Source organism: Pipistrellus hanaki (genome assembly GCF_964339955.1).
Source record: "Pipistrellus hanaki genome assembly, chromosome: 16".
NCBI lineage: Eukaryota > Metazoa > Chordata > Mammalia > Chiroptera > Vespertilionidae > Pipistrellus > Pipistrellus hanaki.
In genome coordinates this window covers 10,766,468-10,792,189 of record NC_140518.1, presented here as the reverse complement: position 1 = coordinate 10,792,189, position 25,722 = coordinate 10,766,468, and the positions used below count along the sequence as shown (strand labels likewise).

The 25,722-nt window shown below is 56.0% G+C and overlaps 2 protein-coding genes across 3 annotated transcripts in view; one reads left to right on the top strand and one right to left on the bottom strand.

Annotated features, from left to right (window-relative positions):
- Positions 1-25,324, bottom strand: part of ACSF2 (acyl-CoA synthetase family member 2) — a 29,300-nt gene extending 3,976 nt beyond the window's left edge. Inside the window, exons 1-10 of the mRNA XM_084863491.1 lie at positions 25,158-25,324; positions 9,185-9,377; positions 8,698-8,826; positions 8,388-8,441; positions 7,927-8,045; positions 7,624-7,789; positions 6,991-7,086; positions 6,693-6,850; positions 6,315-6,406; positions 5,958-6,034 (exon numbers count right to left, since the gene is read on the bottom strand). Coding sequence (XP_084719617.1) covers positions 5,958-6,034; positions 6,315-6,406; positions 6,693-6,850; positions 6,991-7,086; positions 7,624-7,789; positions 7,927-8,045; positions 8,388-8,441; positions 8,698-8,826; positions 9,185-9,377; positions 25,158-25,285 — 1,212 coding nt within the window. The 5' untranslated portion in view covers positions 25,286-25,324. The remainder of the gene's footprint in view (positions 1-5,957; positions 6,035-6,314; positions 6,407-6,692; positions 6,851-6,990; positions 7,087-7,623; positions 7,790-7,926; positions 8,046-8,387; positions 8,442-8,697; positions 8,827-9,184; positions 9,378-25,157) is intronic.
- On the top strand, positions 1,168-5,789 carry CHAD (chondroadherin). 2 transcript variants are annotated; one of them, XM_084863592.1, is made up of 4 exons: positions 1,168-2,540; positions 4,547-4,710; positions 4,896-5,041; positions 5,326-5,789. In XM_084863592.1, the coding sequence occupies exons 1-3, from the start codon at positions 1,767-1,769 to the stop codon at positions 5,035-5,037; spliced, it is 1,080 nt and encodes a 359-aa protein (XP_084719718.1). In that variant the 5' UTR covers positions 1,168-1,766; the 3' UTR covers positions 5,038-5,041; positions 5,326-5,789. The 2 variants fall into 2 exon arrangements, with proteins under 2 accessions (XP_084719718.1, XP_084719717.1); XM_084863591.1 differs by having other exon boundaries at positions 1,169-2,540; positions 5,236-5,781.
- Positions 25,325-25,722: the final 398 nt, after the last annotated feature.

The window sequence follows — 25,722 nt, the reverse complement described above, 5'->3', positions numbered from 1 at the left end:
GCCGGGAGCCGCACACCCATTACCCCCACCAGACCCTGCCCCGTCCGTCCCCCAAAACCCGGGACAAGTGCCTGGCCTTGGGGTGAGTGCCCCTAAGCTCTGGAGAGTTTCCCGTGGGTTTTATTTCCATCAAAATAAAAATCCAGCCAAAGCAAGGTTTTTTTTAAGTCAGTGACCCCCTCTGCCCCCCATCCCTAGTGGTTGGAACATCCTGAGCAACAGAAAACCAGAAGCCAGTCTTGGAAGAGCCTGAATACCATCCGGGAATGTCCTGGGCACACATGATCCTCACCGAGAGGCAACGGGGTGAAAGGGGCTTGGAGGGGCAGGCCCCCACGCCCGAGTGAGGAGGGGGCTAGCCACTCTGCGTCCTATGTCCTTCCCAGTCCGCAAAGACACCTTCCCAGTCCGCAAAGAGACCTTTGTCCTCCACCCCTCACCCCCTACTTCCTCTGTGCCGGCTGGCACCGCTCAGGCACAGCTGGGGTCTGGCAACCCCTGGGGTCCAGTTCCTGCACCCCCTCCCGGCACAGACAGCATTCCCCGCCAGGCAGCCCTGCACAGAGTCCCTGACTGCCCCCCTTTCCCCCCCTTTCCGCAGGCATCCGGACACACACAGGCCTGGTCGGCTGGGGCAGGGCTGCCCACAGGACCTGGGCCCCCTCACCGGCCCGGCCCTCCTGGTCCTGGGGCCACTGCCCAGGTGTGGCCTCTGCCAAGTACATCTTGGCGCCACTCTGGCCGCCACCCTGGAGATGGGAGTGAGGGGATGGGATATTTTGAGGAGAGGAGGAGGGGTGGGGGTGGGACTGTGCTTGTTCAGTAGCCCTGACTCCCTGCCTGTGGTCTTCAGGTGTGTTTTGAGGTCTGTTGGTCACCCCCCATTCCTCTCCCCATCCTCTGCCCCTGACACACACACACACACACACACACACACACACACACACACACACACTGTTCCGGCTGGTCTTAGCCATGGAACAGGGGGAGAGTGGATTCAGGGAAAACCCCAGCTTCAGGCTGGTAGAGAGGAGCCCCAGGCAAGTCCAAGGACGTGGGTGGGGGGGGCGGGGTGAGAAGGAGGTGGGGGGCGCCCACCTCCCCGGGGCTGCCTGCGCGTCTGGCCGGAAGGGGGAGCCCGCCGCCAGGGCGGCTCGCACGCTGGCACGGCGGGCGCCGCACAAGAGCCCCATTAAAGCGCCGGCCGGGCTGGCCGACCGCGGCGGCGGCGGCGAGACTCGCGTCCGGCCGTCCGGCCCCGCTTCCTCCCTCTCCGGGTCCAGGGCACCCGGCCCAGCGCGTCCGGGCGGGGGCGGGAGCACGGAGGCTCGGACTTGAGCAAACAAATACGTCCGCGGAACGCCCCCTCCCCGCGGTGTCATCCCCCTCCTCGCCCCCCAAAAACAGCCCGGGGAAGGGGTTAGGCTCGGGGGTCTGGAGAGAAGCAGGATCCCGGAGCGGGGAGGAGGCGGAGGGCCAGGGTCCCGGTCCTGCAAGGTCGCCAGGGGGGAGGGGCCGCCCCCACCCCCACCCCGCGGAGGGCGGGGGCGCATCCCCGGGCGGGCGGGCGGGCGGGAGCCGAGCCCGGTGGCCTCGGGGCTCCACGTAGGAGCTGGCTCCGGCTGTCCGCTGCGGTCAGGGCGGCCGTATAAATAGGGCGGGAGACCCGGGCGCCGAGGACTTCCCGCTGCTGCCCGGTGCCCCGCCGTCGCCGTCGCCGTCCGGGTCCTCCTGCCGCCCCCAGCCCGGCCCCAGGCGTCCCGGCCATGGCCGGCCCGGTGCTCCTGCTCAGCCTCGGCCTCCTGGCCGGCCTGCTGCCCGCGCTGGCCGCCTGCCCCCCGAGCTGCCACTGCCACGGCGACCTGCAGCACGTCATCTGCGACAAGGTGGGCCTGCAGAAGGTGCCCAAGGTCTCGGAGAAGACCAAGCTGCTCAACCTCCAGCGCAACAGCTTCCCCGTGCTGGCCGCCAACGCGTTCCGGGGCTTGCCGGGCCTGGTGTCGCTGCACCTGCAGCACTGCCAGATCCGCGAGGTGGCGGCCGGCGCCTTCCGGGGCCTCAAGCAGCTCATCTACCTGTACCTGTCCCACAACGACATCCGCGTGCTGCGTGCCGGCGCCTTCGACGACCTGACCGAGCTCACCTACCTCTACCTGGACCACAACAAGGTCACCGAGCTGCCCCGGGGGCTGCTGTCCCCGCTCGTCAACCTCTTCATCCTGCAGCTCAACAACAACAAGATCCGCGAGCTGCGGGCCGGGGCCTTCCAGGGCGCCAAGGACCTGCGCTGGCTCTACCTGTCCGAGAACGCGCTCAGCGCCCTGCAGCCGGGGGCCCTGGACGACGTGGAGAACCTGGCCAAGTTCCACCTGGACAGGAACCAGCTGTCCAGCTACCCCGCCGCGGCCCTGAGCAAGCTGCGCGTGGTGGAGGAGCTGAAGCTGTCCCACAACCCGCTCCGGAGCATCCCCGACGGCGCCTTCCAGTCCTTCGGCCGCTACCTGGAGACGCTCTGGCTGGACAGCACCAGCCTGGACAAGGTGAGCCCAGGGCGGCGGCGCTGGGCCCTGGCGGCTCCGTCTTCCCTGCCTGGAGGCCCAGGGAGCCAGGGCCGCGGGAGGGACACTGTCCCCTCTGCCCTAAAACCGCCTCCGTCCCTCTAGCTGTCTCCTCGGCGAGGAGCTCTGTCTCTCATCTGGCCACATCCCCATCCTGGCCAGCAGCCCCTGCCCTCCTAGCATGTCTACTTAGAAGCGGGGCCCGGCTGCCCAGGCCCCTAGGAAGCCGGTCCAGGGCCCCCCAAGTCCCCCACTGTGGGCAGCAGCCACCTCTTCCTGTCGGGCCTTCGGCCCCTCCTCTTCTGTTTTTCTGTCTCCGGCAAACCTACCGCCCCACAAAGGAAGGTTTGTTTATTGAGGAGCGTTCCAGAGGAGCTGGGTGAATCGGGCCCACAAAGAGACCCTGTTCCCGGAGGGGGGCGTGCGTGTGCGTGTGGTGGGATGGGGGGGCTGGGGAGCGAGGGGGGAGCAAATACCCGAGGAAGACCTCCTCCACGCACCCCAGGGGCCGTGGCGAATGCCCCCCCCCTCCATCCACACACACATGCCACTGCATTCTCAGGTCCATTTCAACCAAATGGGGGCCAGGGACCAGAGGCCCCCCCAGATTGCAGGCCCAGCCCCCCAGGAGCTCTGTGAAAGGGCAAAGGCAGGCACCACACACCGTTGTCCACCTCTGGCTCAGGTCCCCAGTATCTCCCGACGGGAAAGATGAGCTGTGCCGCCCTGTCCCCTGCCCACCCCAGCCACCAGCCCCCTCTCCTGGCTGCAGCCTCGTGGAATCCCTCCTCCCCTGGGAGGCTCAGCACCTGGCCCGGTGGGGCTTGGGTCCGGGGGGAATCCCTTCTGGGGGCTGGAAACATGGCTGTGGTGCAGGCGCTGCGGCCGGGAGTTCGGGCCGGCACCAGGGAAAGGTCGGGGAGGCGGCCACCAGAGCCGCCTGGTTACAGAGCACCTCACACCCCACCCTGGCCACAAGCATGGCGATAAGGACAGAATCAAACCTGGATGGCGGCCAGCCTTTGTTTGCAAGAACCGAGCCTGCCCTTCCCCAACCTGGGCCCTCCCTCCCCCGTTGAAGTCAGAGTCACGTCTGGGGGGGCGGGGGGGGGGGGCGGTGCCAGAGCAGCTTTTCGGTGGGCAGCAGAGCAGGGGCAGCAGGGACGGACCTGGGCCAGGGGAGGCCGGGCAGGATCCGTGACGCCCGGGCCAAGGTGTGGGCACCAATAGAACATTTCCTCTGGAACGGCCCAGCCCGGCCAAAGGCTCCATCCACCAAGGAGGCTCCACAAATAGCGGCTGGCAGGCGGCGAGGGAGCAGCGAGGACAGGGCTGGGGGAAGTCCCGGCACCCTGGGGCTGCGGGGAGCCTGGGCCCGTGCCCATCCCACCACACACTGACCAGCTTCACCCTCTGCCAGCCTGGGCCAAGCTCTGGCTGCCTCCCCAGGGGCGGTGTTTGCGCAGGGAGAGAGGTGCCAGGGGCGGAGGAGCTGGGTGTGGTCCTACAGCTACTGCGGACTCCCCGGTGTGACCCTGGGCGAGGGACTTCGCTTTCTCCCTGCCTGCAGGCTGGACACAGCACGAGCTACCTCTAAAGGTGGTTGCTTGCACTCAAGCAGTGGCCGGCAAACTCATTAGTCAACAGAGCCGGATAGCAACAGTGCAGTGATTGGAATTTCTTTGGAGAGCCGAAAACCCACTTTGCGCATGGGCCACGAAGTTTCGATCACACTGTATGTGCGTGCCCGTACGTGGCATGTTGTGGAAGAGCCACACTCAAGGGGCCCAGGAGCCGCTTGGGGCTCGCGAGCCGCGGTTTGCCGAACACTGCACTAAAGCATTAGAGACAACTTGGCCACCTTGAGACACTCCTCAGGGTGCTATTGCTTATGTCCAGGGAAGGACCCTGCCCCTCTGGGGCCGCAGAGCTGGGAGAGGCCGGGCCCTGGGGCCGGGGTGCTCACTCGTAGCTGCCTCGCCCCACAGATTTCCGACGGTGCCTTCCTGGGGGTGACCACGCTGAAGAACATTCACCTGGAGAACAACCGCCTGACCCAGCTGCCCTCCAACTTCCCCTTCGACAACCTGGAGTCACTCACTCTCACCAACAACCCCTGGAAGTGTACCTGCCAGCTCCGGGGCCTCCGGAGGTGAGAGCACCCCCATGCCACCCCCAGAATCCCCCCTATGGGATGCAGTGGAGGCAGGCTGGCCTTTCGCAGACTCCTGGGCAGATGGCCTAGGTCTCTACCTGAGAGCAGAGGTCCTCTGTTTGTTCCTTCCCCCAGCGATGCCACATCTCTTCCCCAACCCTGGCATGTCTCTGTCTCCCCAGGTGGCTGGAAGCCAAGCCTTCACGCCCCGATGCCACTTGTGCCTCGCCTGCCAAGTTCAAGGGCCAGCACATTCGCAACACGGACGCCTTCCGCAGCTGCAAGTCCCCCACTAAGAGGTCCAAGAAAGCCGGCCGCCATTGAACAGGTGGGCACAGCGCGGGCAGGTCACAGTTGCCCAAGCCAGGAGGGGGGTCCCGGGGTATGCCCTCTCCACAGAGGGGCGGGCAGGCCCTCCAGTTTTGCAGGAAGAGGAGAGGGGTCCAGCCCACAGCTCTCCCCATTCTCCCCAAGCGTCCTCTGGGTTCCCGGAGTCCTGACCCAATCCTTGCCTCCCTGCAGGTCCTGACCCGGCCAGTCCCGGCGACTGGTCTCTGCCTTCTGCTGGAGAAACTACTGACCGCCCACCTCTGACCCCGCCTTCTCCCACAGCCTCTGCTGACGCACAGAGCTGGCCACACCTGGACGCTCCTGGCAGGGGGCTCGGCATCCAGCGTGAACCCAGCTCCGCCATCTCTGCCTGACAGCGAGGGCTCCATCACCCCCGGCTCCTCTCAGAGAAGTGGCTGCCGAGACCCTCGAGACCTTCAGAACCAGCACTGGGTGGCCATCAGGATGGCCGCCCTTCCGGAACCCTCCTTCCACTGTCCTCTCCCCTTTCCCTTCCGTTTGGAAACAAACATCAGATCCTTGCCCCGCCCCCTTGTGTCCAGAAAGGGTCTTGAGCCCATATGCCAACTCCGCCAGCCCCTGCTGCCAGGACGCTCTAGCAGGACACCGGTGCTTTGCCAAACCGCCCCCTGCTGCGTCTCTCCCGGTTCCCATGAGTATAAATGTATGTATGTATGATAGTCACTCCCCGCCTTTCCCTCTCTCCGTGACGCGCCGCTGACGATGGGGTCAGACTGCGTTTGCTCACATCCGCTTTCTGGAAGAGGGGTGGGCTGAGAGGGTCGACATTGGAGACCTGGCCTGCCTCATCCCCACACCCCAACATCTGTTCTCACCCCAGGCTGCCCTGCCTCCCTCCCACAGCCCCAGCCCCAGCCCCAACCCCCACTCACCACCAGCTCCTTTGCGTTCAGCTTGTGGATGATGGCTCGGACCACCTCGGGGGGTGCAGGGGACCCAGCGATCACACCTGGATCAGAGGGAGGGCTGACGGCTCGCTGCTGCCTCCCCAGGCCCCGGGGACCCCCTTCATCCCCAGCTCTTTCTAGGGAAGAACATTCACTTCTCATCCCCGGCCTGGACCTGCTCCTGCACTTGGCATCTGGCCTTGGGCTGGTGTCCAGCGTGGCTGGGTCCTTGCCTCCCTTCCACCCAGATTTCTACGGTGACCTTTTCACCCCCTCAGGACTGGGTGCCCATGTAGCGCATCCAGGCCAATGCTGGCCTGGCCACCCTTGGCCCCATCCCACCTCCACGCATGGTTGAGATGTCATAACTGGAGAAGTCTGGCTGGTTCAGCATGTCCACGAACATTGTGGGGGTGCCGTACAGGAAGGAGCCTCTGTGCAAGGGGGGTGGCACCTCAAAATCAGGCTTGCAGGGAGAAGGGAACCCCCTCTTCCCACCCACCCACCCACCTTGAGCCTAGAGGAAGGGCCGAGGCTGCCACGGAGGGAAACTGGCAGGAGTTCGTTGGAGGCAGGCGCTGATGCTCTCTTGGGGCGCCCCCTCCCCTGTCTCCCTGTCTCCTGGCTAGAGGGAGGAGACGTCCCGGAAAGGGATCAGGGCCCAGGATGAGGAATAGGAGGGTCTCATGAGCCGGCAGGTAGCGGCCCACAGGTGCCCACCTCTCTTTGCTGACGGCCTCCAGCGCCATCTTGCCATCGAACACCGGAGAGGACAGGATGAGGGTGACGCCGTGCATCATGCTCACCATGGTGCCCCCCACGGAGCCCAGGCAGTGGTACAGGGGGGTGGGCAGCACCACCCTCGACTCCTCTGGGGTCTGCAGACCGAGGCAGGAGGCGAGGTCTAGCCTGGAGCCCAAAGCCCCAGCAGCTAGTTCCTCCAGTCAGCAGGGGGCGCCCAGCAAGACCCCCTCCACCCATGCAGGGTGCCAGCAAGCCTGCACCAGCACCCCCTCACCTTCAGGTGCAATTTCAAGCGCTCCCCTATGATGTTGGCGTTGTTGACGATGTTGTAGTGGGAGAGGGTGGCCCCCTTGGGGCTTCCTGTCGTTCCCTGATGAGACAAACCGGTGACCCGTGGCCTCTTCCTCCCCATCCCCCTCACGCCCGGGGCCGCCCCCAGGGAGGAGCTCTGGCTGGGAGTCGGGAGCCTGGGACTGCGGCCCCAGATCCTCTCATTCATGCAACACGTGTTCACCAAGGGTCACCACACGCCTGCGTGGTGTCAAGTGTCAGGATCCAGAAACATGGAGGAGGAGATTTCTGTCCGCAATGCCTCTCACGTGGCTTAGAGAACTCCGTGGCCCAGCAGCAGACTCTGGGCCTCAATTTGCCCATCTGCTAAACGAGGGGGCCGGTTCTCCCTGTGCGTCTGCCCCCGGGCTGGGGACAAGAGGGCCAGGGGAGGGGGACACGTGACCAGGGCCCCCGTGGCTGATGTGTCCCAGAGGACAGCTGGGGCGAGCCCCAGGAGAAGAGTGGCTGCACGCCTGACCTCCTTCGCGTGCCCTCCTTCTCGGGGAAGGGTCACGGGGGCAGGCAGGGGTTAGCATGCCAGCCCGGGCTCCGGGGCGGGCGACCTCTGCCTTACCGAGGTGAACTGGATGTTGACGGGGTCGTGGCAGGACAGGAACAGCTGGGCATGCCGCAGCTCGGCCATATGCTTCTCTTTGCTCCCCGCGGCCACTATGTCGTCCAGGAGCATAGTCCCCGGCATTGGGGTGTCCACGGAGATGACTGTGGTCAGGTCTGGGAGCCTGGGGGGAGGGAGGATGGAGAGCCAGGGGCTGAGGACGGGCCCACAGACACACCAGCCTCCTCCCGGGGATGGGGGGCGGGAATGAGGGGGCTGGGACGCCTCGTGACACACTCCTCCTAACCCGGGACATCCCACCTCTGACTCCTCAGGAACCCTGGGTGGGCCTTCTCCACCTCCGGACAGATGTGCTTCAGGATGTTGTAGTATTGCTGGCTCTTGAATTGCTTGGGGAAGGCCAGGGCTTTGCAGCCCACCTGTGGGAGGGAGCCCCCTCCCCAGTCAGCAGAAAGCCTCACGCTGCTCTCTCTCATACACACGCACCACTACCCGTATATGCATGTACCACCTCTAACACCACACACACCAACTCAATCACACACTATTGCCGGGACACATACATGTACCGTACCACCAGACCACCCTCAACACATACACCAGCTTTGTGTCTGCTCAACTACCTCCTCCCCCCACCCACTCACAGCCTAAGGAAGGACAGGCTCCAGCTACTCCCACCGGTGCATGCCTTCCCCACCTCATCAACCGGAGCCCCCTGTTCCAGGCACCCACCCAGCCCCAGCCCCAGGAACGGACCCTACCTTCTTGAGGGCAAACTCCAGTTCCATAGCCTGGTAGGCGGGGTTCACAGATACCTGGTGGAGACAGCCAGGGGATGTCAGGGTCCTGGGAAGACCTTGTCCCTCTCCTTACCCCTCCACGCTCAGCAGGCAGAGAAACACGGTGTAGACAGAGGTAGCACCCTGCCCCCACCCCCACCCCCCGCCCTGGCTCCCCTTGGTGGCTTCAGGCGAAAGCTACCCAAATAGCCAGGCAGGTGCTGGTTGGGTTCTGAGGCCACGAATGATGTTCCCTCACCTACCCAGCTGGGCCAGGCCAGCCCCTCCTCACCAGCACAATGCCCGCCTGGGCTGTGGCCAGCTGCAGGAGCACCCATGCATAGGAGTTGGGTCCCCACATGCCCAGCCGGTCACCCTTGCGAAGGCCGATACTCAGGAGCCCAGAAGCAGCTTTGTCCACCTGGTGTAAACAGACGGGGCACACGGGGTAAGGTGTGGGCAAGCAGGAAGGGGCCACGGCTCCCACCTCAGCCCTCGGCCCAGCGGACCACAGCAGAGTCCCCCAGGAACAAGGGACAGGCCTCAGTGGATCTGGAGTGGGGCATGGAACACGGAATTAGCAACTGCCCCAGTGCAACTGATGCAGGAGGCCTCCAGGCCACCTCTGCCTCAGTCCTGTCTCCATCTCCTAATGTCCCGTTCCCCCCACACACACACATACACACACCCCCGTCAGGTGCTATTCTTGTGGCTCCACCCAGCCAGGGAAGCCTGGGGGTAGCACCTGCCCACTTTCAGGGGTCAAGGTCAGGACCCACCTCTTCCTTGAGCTGAGCAAAGGTCAGTCTGACGTTCTCATGGACGACGATCAGCGCCTCTCGGTCCGGGAACTTCTGTGCCGCGGCATCCAGGCAGCGCCCCACGGTCTTGTTGATCAGACGGAACTTGGTGTAACCCTGGACATAGCTGAGGCCTCCGATGGGCAGCGTGGCAGTGCGGTCCTCTCCGGAGCTGCAGGGAGAGGCACCGTGGGCTCCAGTGCGCCAGGCCAGGCCTCGCTGGCACCCAGGGCCTGGCACCCCCAGCAGGGGGCAGGCTGCGTACAATGTGTTAGGGAAACTGGAGCCCTGGCCATGGAACTTAGGGGCCCTTCACCCCGGGGGAGTTTCCAAACCAGAAGCTGACTTCCTGTCTTTCATCAGATCCCCCTCCCCGGTTTCCAGTCAGAGCCAGGGCCCTGGAGCCTTGGTGCAAAATCATTGGAAAAGGAAACTGAGGCAAATCACGTTCCTTTGACTAAGCAGAGAGGTTGCCTCAGGGCTAAGAACCATGGCCTTATCCTAGACACCCTCAGGGGTTAGAAAGCCCCTGGGAATTCCTCAAAAGAAACCTTGATGTAAACTATGGACTATGGTCATAATAACGTCTCCATGCCGGGGGCACTAATTGTACAAATGTACTACACTAATGCAAGATGTTAACAACAGGGAAACTGTGTCTGAGTGGGGTAGGTCAATGGTCAGCAAGCTCACTAGTCAACAGAGCCAAATATCAACAGTACAATGATTGAAATTTCTTTTGAGAGCTAAATTTTTTAAACTGAAACTTCTTCTAATGCCACTTCTTCAAAATAGACTCGCCCAGGCCGTGGTATTTTGTGGAAGAGCCACACTCAGGAGGCCAAAGAGCCGCATGTGGCTCGAGAGCCGCAGTTTGCCGACCACAGGAGTAGGTATATGGAACTCTAGTTCGAACTGCCGGGTTATTCTATAACTCTAAATCTGTATTTTAAAAATTAAGTCTATCCTGACCTGTGTGGCTCGGTGGTTGAGTATCGACCCATGAACCACTCAAGGTCACTGGTTCAATTCCTGGTCAGGGCACATATCTAGTTTCCGGCTCGATCCCCAGTAGGGGGAGTATAAGAAGCAGCCAACTGATGCAGTTTCTCTCTCACCAATGTTTCTATCTCTCTGTCCCTCCCCTTCCTCTCTCCCTAAAATCAATTCATAAAACACATACAAACATTAAGTCTATTATTAAAGAAACAAAACCAAAAAAGGCCTCCAGAAGTCCAGGGATCACATGCTTAGGCCAGTGGGTGCTCATTTGCCCATCCCGGTGACAGCTGCTGGCTCCCACCCAGGTCTGGGGAGGAGAGTAGCAGGTTTCAGACCCTGTGCCTGGCAGACAGAGAATGCTCCAGGCTCCAGCCTTCCAGGCCACCCCTGGGCGAGGTGGGGCCGTGAGGGCCAATCCTGATGATTCCTTCTGCAGCTGCTAAAAATACCAAGGCTATCGTTTGTTGATTGATCGGTTCTGGCTCGTGGGGAGAATTTCTGGGAAGAACAAGGTATGCAGGGTGGGAGGGAGCAAAACTAGGTCACCTTGTACACGAGAGAGGAAGCCACCACCATCTCCCAGAGGGTGGGTGGAGATGCTGACTGATGACTGATGGGGAGGCGGCCCTGCCGTGGCTCCTGAGTTAGAGCTGGGGAGAGGAGAGGAGTCACCCATTGGGGGCTGCTGAAGCTCTGTAGGGAGCGAGCAAGCCCTAGGCTGGAGTTGGAGGCCTGAGGTCTCATCCCAGGTGTGCCGCTGGCTGGGCCAGTGACTGTCGCAGACACCTTTGGTGTCCCAGGTCACATCTCCTCAGTGCATCTCTGGTTTCAGCTGCTGGGGCAGTTCCTGGGGGGGTCTGTCTGCTCAGGGACTTCCTCAAGTCTCCCTTTCTGCCTCTGGGCAGTTCTGGGAGGCAGCGGTACCCCCTCAGAGGTCCTGGTTCCCTGGGGCAATGGTCGGCAAACTCATTAGTCAGCAGAGCCAAATATCAACAGTACAACGATGGAAATTTCTTCTGAGAGCTAAATTTTTTAAACTTAAACTTCTTCTAATGCCACTTCTTCAAAATAGACTCGCCCAGGCTGTGGTATTTTGTGGAAGAGCCACATTCAAGGGGCTAAAGAGCCTCACGTGGCTCGTGGACCGCAGTTTGCCGACCACGGCGCTGGGGTAACAACTTCAATAACACAGCCGAGCCAAAACCATTTTGGCTCAGTGGATAGAGCGTCAGCCTGCGGACTGAAGGGTCCCAAGTTAGATTCCGGTCAAGGGCATATACCTTGGTTGCGGGCACATCCCCAGTAGGGGGTGCGTAGGAGGCAGCTGATTGATGTTTCACTCTCATGAATGTTTCTAACTCTCTCTCTCTCTCCCTTCCTCTCTGTAAAAAAATCAATAAAATATATATTTTAAAAAATAACACAGCCAATGTTAGCTTCTTCTCTCTCCTTTTTCCACTTCCTCACTCCCATTCCTAGGATCACAAACAAGTCCTCGTTCTCAGGGGAATCCAAACTAAGGCACAGGACTTATCCTCTCTAGGCCTCAGCTTTCCCGTCCATAACGTATGGGGACTGAATCAGGACAATCTTCTCAAAGCATTGTGGTGAGCCACCTAAACTAAGAAAATGGCCAAGAACTGCAGGGCCCAAGGTCCACAGGTTGACAAACTTAAAGAACTGATGATGTGGCTCCCAGTGGTCACCATGACACCCCTCAAGACAGTGTACCCCAAGCCTCTACCTCACAGGCATACTGTAGCAGGGGTCCTCAAACTTTTTAAAGTGGGGGCCAGATCACGGTCCCTCAGAGAGCTGGAGGGCCGGACTATATGAACTACTAATTCCTACTGTAACACCTCGGCTGCGCTCACTGCCCAAAAAACCTGGCGGGCGGGATCAGACTCCTCTGTGGGCCGCATGTGGCCCACGGGCCGTAGTTTGAAGACCCCTGCAGAGAGTGAGGAATAGAGTGAAGAACTAAAATGGAGTCACTACACCATCAAGCTGCTCAATGACGAAAATCAAGTACGTTGAGGCGTGAGGAAATTACTCTTGCTTTAGCCCAGGCACTTACAAGTCTCATATAGCTATCCTATGGATAATCCCCAGGTCACCCCTGAAGGACGAAGGGAGGAATGTCTGGGTGTCCACTGGCTATCTTGGGACAATCCAGAGGCTAAGAACCAGGCTGGTTCTTCTCAAAAGTGTAATGTTTACTAGAAGAACGCTTAGCTTTTCATTCCTCGGCACACTCTGGGTATCGCCTAGTTGTGTTTCTGGTGTGCGAATCCTAAGAGCCAGGAATAGAACATAGTCATTTGTTTCTGGCCAAAGCCTCCTGCTTCGTTCATGCGAGGTCAATGAGGGCACCCACGTTTGCCCTGATTGGGAAACAGATGTGCTCTTTCCTTTGGGTTTGCCAACGCCACCGTTGCAAGAGCAAGCATGTGGGGAGAACCTGCACAAGCAGAAAGCGACACAGGGGAAAGCAGGGAGAGAAGGAGACGGGGAGGCGGAGGGAGACAGAGACAGAAACAGGGAGACAGTGGCCAACTTAAGATTATTGGAACCCTAGGCCCAGCATGTAAATCTACCTCTGGACTTTTCACTGTCAAAAGCCAATAACTCCCTCTTCAAACAATTTAAAAAAATTTTTTTTAAACAACCTGATTTTTACAGAGAGAAAAGGGGAGAGGGAGAGAAACATTGCTGTGAGAGCAAAGCATCAATCAGCTGCCTCCTACAAGGCCCCTCCAAGGATTGAGCCCGCTACCCTGGCGTGTGTCCTGACTAGGAATCAAATCCACAAGCTGTTGGTGCACAGGACAATGCCCAACCAACTAAGCCACACCAGCCAGGGCCCTTTTGGAATTTAACCCAGTTTTCGGGGAGGAGAGAATCGCCAAATTCCGTTTGTGACAACGTGGATGAAAACGGAAGGACATTATGCGAAGCAAATAAGCCAGACATAGAAAGATAAATATTGCATGATCTCACTTACATGTGGAATCTAAAATATTAATTAATTAGTTAGTTAATTAATTAATGTCAGCTTTAGTTGGGTTTCTGTTGCTTACAACTGGTGAATCCTAACTATACCTACATTTCCCACGGTCAGCGGGTAACTGGGGCCCTGGAAGGCCTAGCAGGCCACCTCGCCCAGCCCAGCCCTGGATTAGGAGGCAGCAAAGTGCAAATCTCTTCCAGGTTAATAGTCTGACTGTCAACAAAGCACTGAAGGTGGTGGTGGGAGTGGGGGAGGTGTGTGTTTCTGCTTCACAACAGGCATCCTTCTAGCCTCACAATGAACCAGAGTTTTATTTGGTTTGGAACTTGGTTTTCTCCTCTTTCACCATCGTTTTCTGATTGGACAGTGACTTCTTGGAAAATCTAGTTATCGAATCAACAGTATGATATACATTCCCCCCGCAAAAACAAAACCAAACCCTAGTTCAATTGTCACACATGCTGTCTCCGTTATCTTTACAGCAGCTCTGACAGAGACCCCTCCCCCCAGCCCCTTCTTCCTTGGCAATGCACCCTCAGACGTTTTCCTGGCCATGTGGAATAGAGTCCACTCTTTCAAGCTCCCCGAGAAGGTGCTCTGACTCAAAGGTGAAATTCTGGCCAATACTGTTTAAAGAGAGGGAGTGGGTGCAACTTCTGAGAAGAATTCTCAAAGGGAAGACCACCTTCTTTCTTTTCTAACCAGCCACATGCAGCTGTGTCAGGGAAGTGTGGCAGCGAGTCCTCTTCAGGTTGGCTCAGTGGATAGAGCGTTGGCCCATGGACTGAAGGGTCCCAGGTTTGATTCCAGTAAAGGGCATAGACCTCCTACCTTGATTGCAGGCTCAATCCCTGGCCCCAGTTGGGGTATGTATGTGTGCAATCAATGTGTCTCTCTCATATAGATGTTTCTGTCTCTCCCTCCCTCCTACCTCCTTCCCTTCCTCCTCCCACCTCCATTCCACTCTCTCTCTAAAATCAAGGGAAAAATATCCTGGGGTGAGGATTAACAAACAAATAAAAAGAATGGCAGCTATGTGCACTACCTGCTGAGCTGGGACACTGCAGAGCAGCAAGACAGAGGGCCTGGAGCCTGTCGGCAGGAGGCACCATGCCCACGCCAGACTGGCCGTCTCCCAGAGACAGTAACTCCCACCTCCTCTAAGCCACGGGAGCGTGGGTTTCTCTGCTACATGTTGTGGACGGAAAAAGGGGTTCTATGGAAAGTAAGGTTGTCTTATCCTAAATTCTGGAGGTGGTCATGGCCCAGGCTTATCACTTCTTTGGTGAAGGTTTATCTTGGCCCTCAGTAAGCCTGTCCATTGTTTCTGTGCATCTGGGTTCACACACCTTTGAAATGAGCGTAACCACCCTCAAGTGAGCACACAACTTTACCAATTCCAACCCCTGCCTTGCTTTCCCCCACCTCCACTAACCCTCCCTAGCGTCCCTCCTTAGTTTCAAATGCATAAAGGAACCTGCAAACTTTCTCTGAAGCATTTAGTACGTCTGTTGAGATCTTGCTTCCAGGTGCATTCTCTTTTTTGCCTCAAATACATTTTTATAAAAATTCTCTACAGGTTTGAACATCCTTATGTCGAATATACTAAGCAAATCCTAAGGAAACAAAGGTAGGGATGATGAACTCTTTATTCCGTAGATAAGAAAACTGAAGGTCGCCGAAACCGGTTTGGCTCAGTGGATAGAGCGTAGGCCTGCGGACTGAAGGGTTCCAGGTTCGATTCCGACCAAGGGCACATGCTGGGGTTGTGGGCTCGATCCCCAATAGGGGGCATGCGAGAGGCAGCCGACCAATGATTCTCTCTCATCATTGATGTTTCTAGCTCTCTCTCCCTCTCCCTTCCTCTCTGAAATCAATAAAGAAATATATATATATATATATATATATATATATATATATATATATATATATGAAAAGAAAAGAAGACTGAAGGTCAAAGAGGCCAAAGGGACGACCCAGCTGGTAAGCAGCTGAGCCCAATGTGGAGAACCCAGGAGGACTGCCACCGCTCCGCCTGGACCAGGGAGAAAGGGGTGCGCTGGGTACTTCTGTTCTAGGGTTTGGATTTACCTCCTCTCTGATCACCAGAGACTGTCTAATCTCAATTTTATTTTTTCCACAAGAAACTGGGACTGGGCTAGGGCAAGGCTGAGGTGGAAACAGGTGGCTCCTTCAAAGGACTTAAGAGTTCTAGAAACTCGTATCAATGCCATTTGCTCATGAACTTCAGCACCGCCCATCGTGTCAAAAGTCCAGGCACAAACAGACCGATTCTACTTCCCTCCTCCCTCCAACACACCCCAGAGGCTTCGGGCAAAAGGGGGGCCACTTCTTTTTCTATTCTCAAACAAAGGGGCAGAGACTCCATTTAAACCCGAAAAGGACAATAAAGAGATTTGGTTGCAGGAAAGGTCGTTTGCTTGTTGAAACGTGCTGCAGTGGAAGGCCGGCCAGCAGTCCCAGTTGCGCCCAATAAAGAACTCAGAGAACAAAAGTAAACACATGTCTAGGGAGGCCTTGCTCCTGGGAAGGCGATTGGGAAACCCGAGGTCCCAGCTGAAGTGGGTGAGCCAGCCAGCCAGGTGGAGGCGGTGAGGGCGCTGGAGACAAAGCACAGCCCCTCACGGCACCCCCAGAGCGGGCCCGGGAGAACTCAGCCCACATCTGCTGCCGGATCTGATTTCATAAGAAAATTCAGGAAACAGTTTTTTTTTTTTTAGAGAACTCTCTTGACTTCTCAGTGTTTGGCCACTGGTGTGTTCATTGTTTTATCCCAGTGCCTGGAGTGTAAGAGGTGCTCAACTGAATGACCAGATGAACGAGTTGATAGTAATGCATATAGCAACCCGATTAAAAAAGGAGCAAAAGCCCTAGCTGGTCTGGCTCAGTGGATAGAGCGTTGGCCTGCGGGCGGAAGGGTCCCAGGTTTGATTCCGGTCAAGGGCACATGCCTGGGGTTGCAGGCTTGATTCCCCAGTGTGGGGTGTACAGGAGGCAACCAATCAATGATTCTGTCTCATCATGGATGTTTCTATCTCTCTCTGAAATCAATAAAAAATATTTTAAAGATAAATAAATAAATAATGAGCAAAGGCCTCGAATAGACATTTTTTCCAAAAGGAGAGATACGAATGGTCATTGTGTGCAGGGAATGCAAACTGAAGCCACAATGAGATGCTACTGCCCTCCACTGGGAAGGCTATGATTAAAACACACACAAACAACAAGTGCTGGCCAGCATGTGGAGAAACCGGAACCTGGGTGCACGGTTGGAGGGGATGTAAAATGGGGCAGTTACAGTGGCAAACCGTTTGGCAGCAATTCTCCAAACAGTTAAACACAGATTTACCGTGGGACCCAGCAATTCCACTCCTCGGGATATTTTCAAAAGAATTGAAAACAGGTATACGAAAACTTGCACACAAAGTTCATGGCAGGACTGCTCACCATTGCCAAAACAACAACCCAAATGTCAGCCATGGATGACGGGTAAACAAAAGGTGGGACACCCATGTATTGAAATATTGTCTGGCCATAAAAAGGAATGACATACTGATACATTCCAAAACATGGGTGAACACTACACCATCAGTAAAAGCAAAGTCACTCTTTGTGTATTTAATGATATGAAGAATGCCTCACATAATTTAGGTGAAAAAGCACATTTTTTAATCATGTAAGCTGACATTTCATGGTGTCACCTCATACCAGCTCTCCTCCAAAAACTCACATTCGTGACTTCCTGTGATCTCTATAACCACACCCCGACCAAGAAGTGTGCCCCCTTCACAGGAGAGAAAATGAGGCTCAAAGTCAGGAAGACAGCCAAGCTGACGTTCAAACCAGGACTGCCTCACCCTAAAGCCTTGATACAATAATAAATCTTTGTAGAGCCTGATGGCTTAACTTGGGCTTCCGTATATGCCTCACATGATCCTCATGTCAGCTTTAGACCTTCTATTAAGAGGCTTATTTCCTTGCCAAAACCGGTTTGGCTCAGTGGATAGAGTATCGGTCTGCGGAATGAAAGGTCCCAGGTTCGATTCCGGTCAGGGGCATGTACATTGGTTGCGGGCACATCCGTGGTGTGGAGTGTGCAGGAGGCAGCTGATCAGTGTCTCTCTCTCTCATCGATGTTTCTAGCTTTCTATCTCTCTGCTCTCCCTCTCTCTCTGTAAAAAATCAATAAAATATATTTTAAAAAAATAAAAGGCTTATTTCCTTCTGTGGATGAAGATGCAAGAGGTTCATTTTTCTTAAGGTTCTAACTCTGGTGGGGGGTTTTGTGTACTGCTCTTTATTTTATTTTTTAAAATATATATATATTTTTTTATTTATTTATTTTTACAGAGAGGAAGAGAGAGGTATAAAGAGCTAGAAACATTGATGAGAGAGAAACATTGACCATCTGCCTCCTGCACAACCCCTACCAGAGATGTGCCTGCAACCAATGTACATGCCTTTGACCAGAATCGAATCTGGGACCCTTCAGTCCGCAGGCCGACGCTCTATCCATTGAGCCAAACCGGTTTCGACTAAATATTTTTTTATTGAGTTCAGAGAGGATGGGAGTGGGAGAGAGAGATAGAAACATCAGTGACGAGAGAGAATAATCAATTGGCTGCCTCCAGCACACCCCACACTGGGGATGGAGCCTGCAACCTGGACATATGCCCTGACCAGGAATCGAACCGCGGCCTTCTGGTTACCTGGTCAATGCTCAACCACTGAGCCATGCTGGCCGAGCCATGTACTATATACTGTAGCCCACCCCAGCCTCCCCTGGGGGCCCTGCAGTGGCTGGAGCAGCACACCTGAGGCGGATGGGGCCTTCCGAGTGCCACAGGCGTGGCCCCTCCAACTGCCACCTCTCAGTCCTCACACACACCTAGCCCTGTGTATTGTTCACTGTGTGTCTGATTCATCTTCTTCGCTGCCTCTGTTCTTATGGTCCTGTCCTCATGGGTCCCTGCACACCCCTCCTGGAACAAACTGTAATGGCCTTGCATCCTAACAGCACCGCCCCCTGGTGGCACAAACCCAGAAAGCCTTGTGCCCCAGTGTCGGCCTCGCTTGGCCTTCCAGCAGGAGCTGGGCACACAAATTGCCGGCCGGTTCAGGGGACTCCGGTGGAGCAGCTGTGATGCTCTGTCACTTCCCAAGGCTGACAGCCAAGTCCAGGCTAGAGGCCTATCTGGCACCAACGCTCATATAGTCATAAAGGGTCAGGCAGAGGCCACGGGCAGAGCTGGGCTCTGATTAGTCCTGGGTGGCAGGGATGGGCAGGTCACCTGAGCAAACAGATCTGCAGAACCGACTTGGGGGCGAAGCTGTTTGTTTGGTCTCCCGTCAGATTACTGCTGGGTGGAGGTGCTTAGGACCCGGGCCAGAGGCAGATTCTGTCCCGGATCCTGAGCGAGGCCTCTTAATCCTTTCAGGAGCCACCGGGGAGGGCGGATGTGTAGATGTGCGGGGTCCAGGGAGCTGCAGAAACATGCCCCAGGCCGAGGCCGAGCCTTGCTCCCTGGGCAACATGCCAGCACCATGCCAGCCACCAGCAAAAGGCTTTAGAAACAAAATTGAAAGCAATTGCCTGCTTTTGTTTCGAATCTCGGCCTGGCCTCTGCCCCTCCCCCCCACAGGCATTTGATGCCAGGCTGGCCCCCAGCCCTGAGGAAAATATAAATCCTCAACAAAGCTAAAAAAAAAAACAAGTAACTGCCTAGGTTTACAAATTTCACTTCACTTTTATAAATTTTATTTATTGATTTGAGAGAGAGAGTGAGAAAGAAAGAGCAAGAGAGAGAAAGAGACATCAATTAGTTGTGCCGCTTATTTACGCATTCATTGGTTGCTTCTTCTCTTTTCAAATACATTTTTATTGATTTCAGAGAGGAAGGGAGGGGAAGAGAGAGACAGAAGCATCGGTGAGAGAGTCATTGATCGGCTGCCTCCTGCACCCCCCGCACTGGGGATGGAGCCTGCAACCCAGGCATGTGCCCTGACTGGGAATCGAACGGCAACTTCCTCATTCATAGGCTGACGCTCAACCCCTGAGCCATGCCAGCTGGCCATTAGTCGCTTCATGTATGTGCCCTGAAAGAAGATCAAACCCACACAAGGCTGGTGGGGTGTCAGGACAACGTTCTAACCAATTGTATCTAGAATACATAAAGAACTTGGACAATTCCACAGTCATAAAACAAACGAACCAACCAGAAATTGGACAAAAGCCATGAAGGGATAGTTCACTAAAGAGGATGAATAGGACATGAAAGGACATTCCACATCGTTAATAATTAAGGAAATGGGCACTAACACCACAGTAAAATATCGCTATATTTACTTATCACATGTCAAAAAAAAAAAAAATAGTGACAATACCAGATGCTGGCAAGGATGCTGATTACTTACATTGTTTGTAGGAAAGTAAAATGGTATAGTCATTGTGAAAAACAGGCAGTTTCTTTAAAAACTAAACATGTGCCTGGCCGGTGTGGCTCAGTGGTTGAGCATTGACCCCATGAACCAGGAGATCATGATTTGATTCCTGGTCAGGGCATATGCCTGGGTTTTGGGCTCCATCCTCAGTGGGGGAAGTGCAGGAGGCAGCAGATCAATGATTCTCTCTCATCATTAATGTTTCTAGCTCTCTCTCCCTCTCCCTTCCTCTCTGAAATCAATAAAAATATATTTAAATTTTTAAAAAAGTTTTAAAAAGAGATCAACTGCCATCCTGCCATCCTGTACTTTTTGTTTTGTTCAGCAAGAATTAGCAACAACAAAAAAGTAGCCCTTAATCCCAACTCTCAGCATTAAACAGTTGCCCTGCCAGAACTGTGTCCCTCCTCCTCTCAGGACAAGGTTATTAAACTGTGGGCCATGTCCTAACCGGTTTGGCTCAGTGGATAGAGCGTCGGCCTGCGGACTGAAGGGTCCCAGGTTCGATTCTGGTCTAGGGCACGTACCTTGGTTTGGGGCACATCCCCAGTAGGGGGTGTGCAGGAGACAGCTGATCGATGTTTCTCTCCCATCGATGTTTCTGACTCTCTATCCCTCTCCCTTCCTCTCTGTAAAAAATCAATAAAATATATTTAATAAATAAAATAAAATAAAATAAACTGTGGGCCTCAAGGTCACTGTAGACATGTGCAAAGCCATTGTTTCACAAGCACTCCCTGTATAATAACTAACTCATCCCTGCAATGAATTGAAGGTCTCCTCAGCATGAGACTGTGGGTTAAGAATCTCCTTATGTGAGCTCACTAAACCCTCACAACATGACACATGAGGAAAATCAAGTTCAACTTCAGAACCAAAGCTACTAGCTAGAAAGAATCCAGGCCTGTCTGACTAACGTTTCTGCCTGTAGATTCAATCAGTACAATCGTGTTGGGGAGGTTAACGGGCTTCATACCTAGAGTCAAAAGAGTTCAAGCACAAGCAAGATTTCATGCATGTCTAGAGGCTTCATATTTGAAACTATAATACAGCCCTAAGGGGTGGAAGTAGGGGGGGAGAGGGGCGGTTCCGGCCTCTTTAGGAAGCCTTCCCTAAGCCCATTTCCACCAATCCAATCCTCTCCTGCTTTGATTGACAGCATCCACGGTGCAGCACCCTTTCCGCCTTGAGTCAGTGAGTCTATGGTCTTCCCTGTAGACCTTTTTGGACAGAGAACTCAGTGAAAACAGGTTTGTACCCCGCACCGCACCCTCTACGTAGAGTGCACACCTACCTTGTGCAAGGCATTAATGTGTAACGATGTGTACCGTTCACTGGCTACAACATTCAAGTTTATAGTTTATTTTCTATTGTTACATTTAGAGCGGAGGAGCTCCTGTGTGAGCCGCAGAGGGCTGTCATTACCAATCATTTTGTTAATCATCTCTAAGGAATTACGGGAAGAGTCTATTTTTTGTAACCATTATGGTTTCCATCCAAAACACTTCCTGGCTTAATGCAATCCCCTCATAGAGGGATGGCACTTTATAGTTTCTGATACTGGTCCCACCTAATGGCAGCCATCCCCCTGGAGGGTGGTCCATGAAGGCCGCTTACCCCTCTGCCCCAACCACCCGCATCAGGTCACTGGAGCCCCAGCTCTGAGCATCACACCCATTTCTGAGAGGTTCAGGTCACTGTTCTCTCTGTCTTCCCCAGCTCCAAGGCTCCCAACACCCCAGACCAGTGATTTCCAACCTTTGTCATCTCATGGCACACGTCAACTAATTATAAAATTCTGTAGCACACACAAAAATATATTTTTTGACAATCTGACAAAAAAGAAATAGTTATAAATTTGATTCATTCACACTGGACAGCTATTGTGTTGTTTGTTGTTATTTTTTTTAATCCTCACCCAAAAAATGAGGATATTTTTTCCATTGATTTTTAGAGAGAATGTAAGGGAAGGAGGAGATAGGAAATGAGGGAGGGAAGGAGAGATGGAGGAAAAGGGAGGGAGGGAGGGAGAGAAAGAGAGGAGAGAGAGAGAGAGAGAGAGAGAGAGAAGAGAAGAGAAGAGAAGAGAAGAGAAGAGAAGAGAAGAGAAGAGAAGAGAAGAGGAGAGAGAGTGTTACTGGAGAAAGACACATAGATTGGCTGCCTCTCACTCTCGCCCCAACTGGGGCCAGGGATCAAACCTGCACCTGAGGTAAGTGCCCTTGACTCTCCAACTATATTGAGCCAAACTGGCCAGGGCCTGCTGTCATGTTTCTGTATGACAGTCTAAGGGAAAAGAGGCCAGTGCCCTGAGTCGTCAGGCATTGCATGTCTGCAGCACACCGGCTGCAATCGCTGCCCTGGATGGATGGCACTGTGTCACAGGTGGCCCAGGCCAGCTTTAGAGGAAGGAGGAACCTGTTCATCTCGGTTCGTCAAGGAATCCGTGCTGGGTGGCTCCCTCCGGGGCTCTCCGAAGCCCCACACTGGGGTTTCCTTGGGGAAGGGGATGTGGCGGCAAGGGGGCAGGAGTGGGGGTTCAGGGCGCCTGCAGAGCAATGGACAGCTTCTATTTCCTTCGGGGAAAAGGGCTCTGGACAGGCTTGACTTTTTTTTTATTTAATATATTTTATTGATTTTTTATAGAGAAGAAGGGATAGGGATAGAAAGTTAGAAACATCGATGAGAGAGAAACATCGATCAGCTGCCTCCTGCACACCTCCCACTGGGGATGTGCCCGCAACCAAGGTACATGCCCTGGTCCGGAATTGAACCCAAGACCTTTCAGTCCACAGGCCGACACTCTATCCACTGAGCCAAACCGGTTTTGGCAGCCTTAACTTTTTTAAAAAATATTTTATTATTTTATTTTATTTTATTTTATTTTATTTTATTTTATTTCATTTTAGAGAGAGAGGCAAGGAGAGGGAGAAACATGGATGGAGAGAAACATAATCAATCGGCTGCCTCCTGCATGCTCCCTTCCTGGGGATCAAGCCTGCAACCGGACACATGCCCTGACCGGGAGTCGAATCGGCGACCTCTTGGTTGCTGGCCTGGGTGGATGCTCAACCACTGAGCCACACAGGCCGGGCTGGACAGCCCTGACGTTGATGGAGAGAGGAGTGCCCAGCAGATCCAAGGATTGGACTTGTGGCTCGGCAGAGACTGCCATCTTAGCAGCTGGCCAGGAGCGAGGACCAGGTGCAAGAAAGAGGCCTCTGACAGGGGATCCCTCCTACCTTCAAATCAGTTGGAATTCCGCCCTAACCGGTTTGGCTCAGTGGATGGAGCGTCCAGCCTGCGGGGGCTGAAGGGTCCCAGGTTTGATTCCAGTCAAGGGCACGTACCTTGGTTGTGGGCACATCCCCAGTAGGGGGTGTGCAGGAAGCAGCTGATCGATGTTTCTCTCTCATTGATGTTTCTAACTCTCTATCCCTTTCCCTTCCTCTCTTTAAAAAAAAATTAATAAGATACATTTTTTTTTTAAATATATTTTATTGATTTTGTACAGAGAGGAAGGGAGAGAAATAGAGAGTTAGAAACATCGATGAGAGAGAATCATCAATCAGCTGCCTCTTGCACACCCCCTACTGGGGATGTGCCCGCAACCAAGGTACATGCCCTTGACCGGAATCGAACCCGGGACCCTTCAGTCCCCAAGCCGACACTCTATCCATTGAGCCAAACCGGTTTCAGCAATAAGATACATTTTTAAAAATCGGTTGGAATTCCTACCCAGACACCATTCACAGGTTCGCAAGGACCAGCCTGCCTCCAAGGGAAGGCTGAGAAGGGCAAGCCTCCGGCGAGGAGGGGGCATGAGCGAGCGGCAGCTCACCATGCTCAAAGGTTAGGGGAGCTTGCCAGTGAGGTGCTAAAGGTCGTGCGGCAAATAGGTGGAAGCCAGGGCTGTCACAGGCCACGCTGGGAATCTGGTAAATAACAGGCCCGGCGTATTGAGCAGCAGCCTCTCAGGCTGCACGGAACCAGATTAGAAAGAGCAAAGGACAGGCGGCCGTGAGCTTTGCACACCCTTTGGCTGGGAGCAGGGAGCCAGGATCACCTTGGTTTAACAGGTTCTCCCCGCTAGACCGTACGAACGCCTGCGTCCCACGGCTCCCCCAGCCACAGCCCCCAGCAGGGGCCGGACAGAACGTGTTTTCAGGAATGTCGGTGGAATGCTCGAGTCTCTTGAAGGTTTCTGAAGGGCAAAGCGGGAATGGAAGCGATGGGGGAGAATTGGGCCAAAAGGCTTAGGAATCTTCTCTCTCCGGATAAATAGGTTTTTCTGAGGCCTGGCGCCCCTCCCCTGGAATCGCAGGCCGGTAGCAGGAAGGTGGCCTGTTTTGTGCGCGCACACACAAAAGTCAAAGTTCAGAAATGCTGCCAGGTGTCCAGAGGTGGCCCGATGTAGCATCGTGAGGCATGTGCACTCTGGGGGAGGGGGTCCCTCACAATAAGAGACGGCCCCCAGAACTCACGAGGTGGGGGCCGGAGGCTAAGGGGGGAGGTAGACTACGTGGCTGAGCTTGCCCAGGGAAACCCTGGAAAGTAGCAAGAGACAGAACATGAGGCACAGGGATCTCAACGCGAGTTCCAAACACGGTGATCCTGGAATTCTAGCCAAAAAGAGGAGTCTGTGTCTTCCCCCAGCTCCCACCATGCAATTGTGCTCTCCTGAACCCAACGGTTCTCTCCGCTGAGAAGCCTCTTCGGCCTTCTCCTCCTTGTCCCGTGCCCAGGCCCACACGCTGAGATCTGGTGTCCACCACTGTGTCCTGACCCCAGACGTAGGACCTGGCCCAGCTGGGCAGCAGGGTGGGCTCAGGGGTGCCCAGACCTGAAGGCAATTCCCTCCACTGAGCCATCCGTGGGTGCCCAGCCCGGCCAAACCAACACCACCTCCAGCTTTGCAATCCGGTAGGAAGGCAGCCTGGCTGGAGCTACCCCGAAGCCTCAGGCGCATCCTCCACCTGCCAGCATCCCACCCTGTGCATCGAGGACGAGGACAGAAGCACACAGGCCAGGCCGGGTCAGGAGGGAGGAACAAAAGCTGTTTGGCGGCAGCCCACGAGGAGAAGGGAGTTCCGTGGCCTGGGGTGAGAGCAAGACCCGCCTGAAACCCCCCGACTCTGTCCCTGGCGCGGGGTCCGGGCCTTGCCCCTTCCCCTCAGACTGGACTGAACAAGGCCCGCGCCCCTGGCCCTCCTCCCGTGCATGAACCGGAGACCCTCAGCGCCCTGGACCAGGACCCGGAGCCAGGGCAGGGTCCCTGAGCGCCACCCGCCACCCGCCGCGCCCACTCTGCGCCCGCGTCGCCAGCATTTCCTGTCGCCCGTGTGTGTGCTGAGCGCGGGGAGAGCCACCCATCGGCGGGCAGCGGCGGGATTGCAAACCTCCCGGGGGACGGGCCCGCCCCCTCTCTTCCCCGGGGCCCCCCTGGCCCCCCTCCCCGGCCCCCCGGCCCCCCCGTACCTGATGAGGCGGACGCCCAGCAGCCCGGCTTCCTGCCAGCCCCGGCAGAGCGCGGCGCGGGCCCCCAGCGCCCCGGTGCCCCCCGCGCACAGCCTGCCCAGGCGCAGCATCCCCGCGCACGCAGCCATGGTCGCCCGCCGGTCCCGGCCAGGAAACTTTTAAAGAGAAGCCGAGCCCAGGCGGGGCGGGCGGCGCCGGCGGGGGGCGGGGAGGGTCGCTCTGCCTATGGGTGCGGAGCGGCGCCCGCTGGCGGGGCGGGGCGAGGCGTGGCGGGAGGAAGCGGCTCCGCGCCCGGCCACCGCCTCCGTTCCCGCCGCCAGCGCTCTCCCACCTTCGAAGAATTGCTTGCCTGGATTTTCCTCCAGCTCCCAGGGCCCGCGGCTGCAGCCCAGGGCGGGTCCGTCCCCCTCCCGGCCCCCGGGGACCTGGGTTTGGGGGCGCAAGATGTTGTGGATTTGGCAGAGGGGGAGCCGGTGGTGCTTGGATGCGGGGCGGTGGTGAGGCACCCATTCCACCATCCCCTGAGACCGGTTTAGCGCGCGGGTTACGTGCAGTCTCCGCTCCC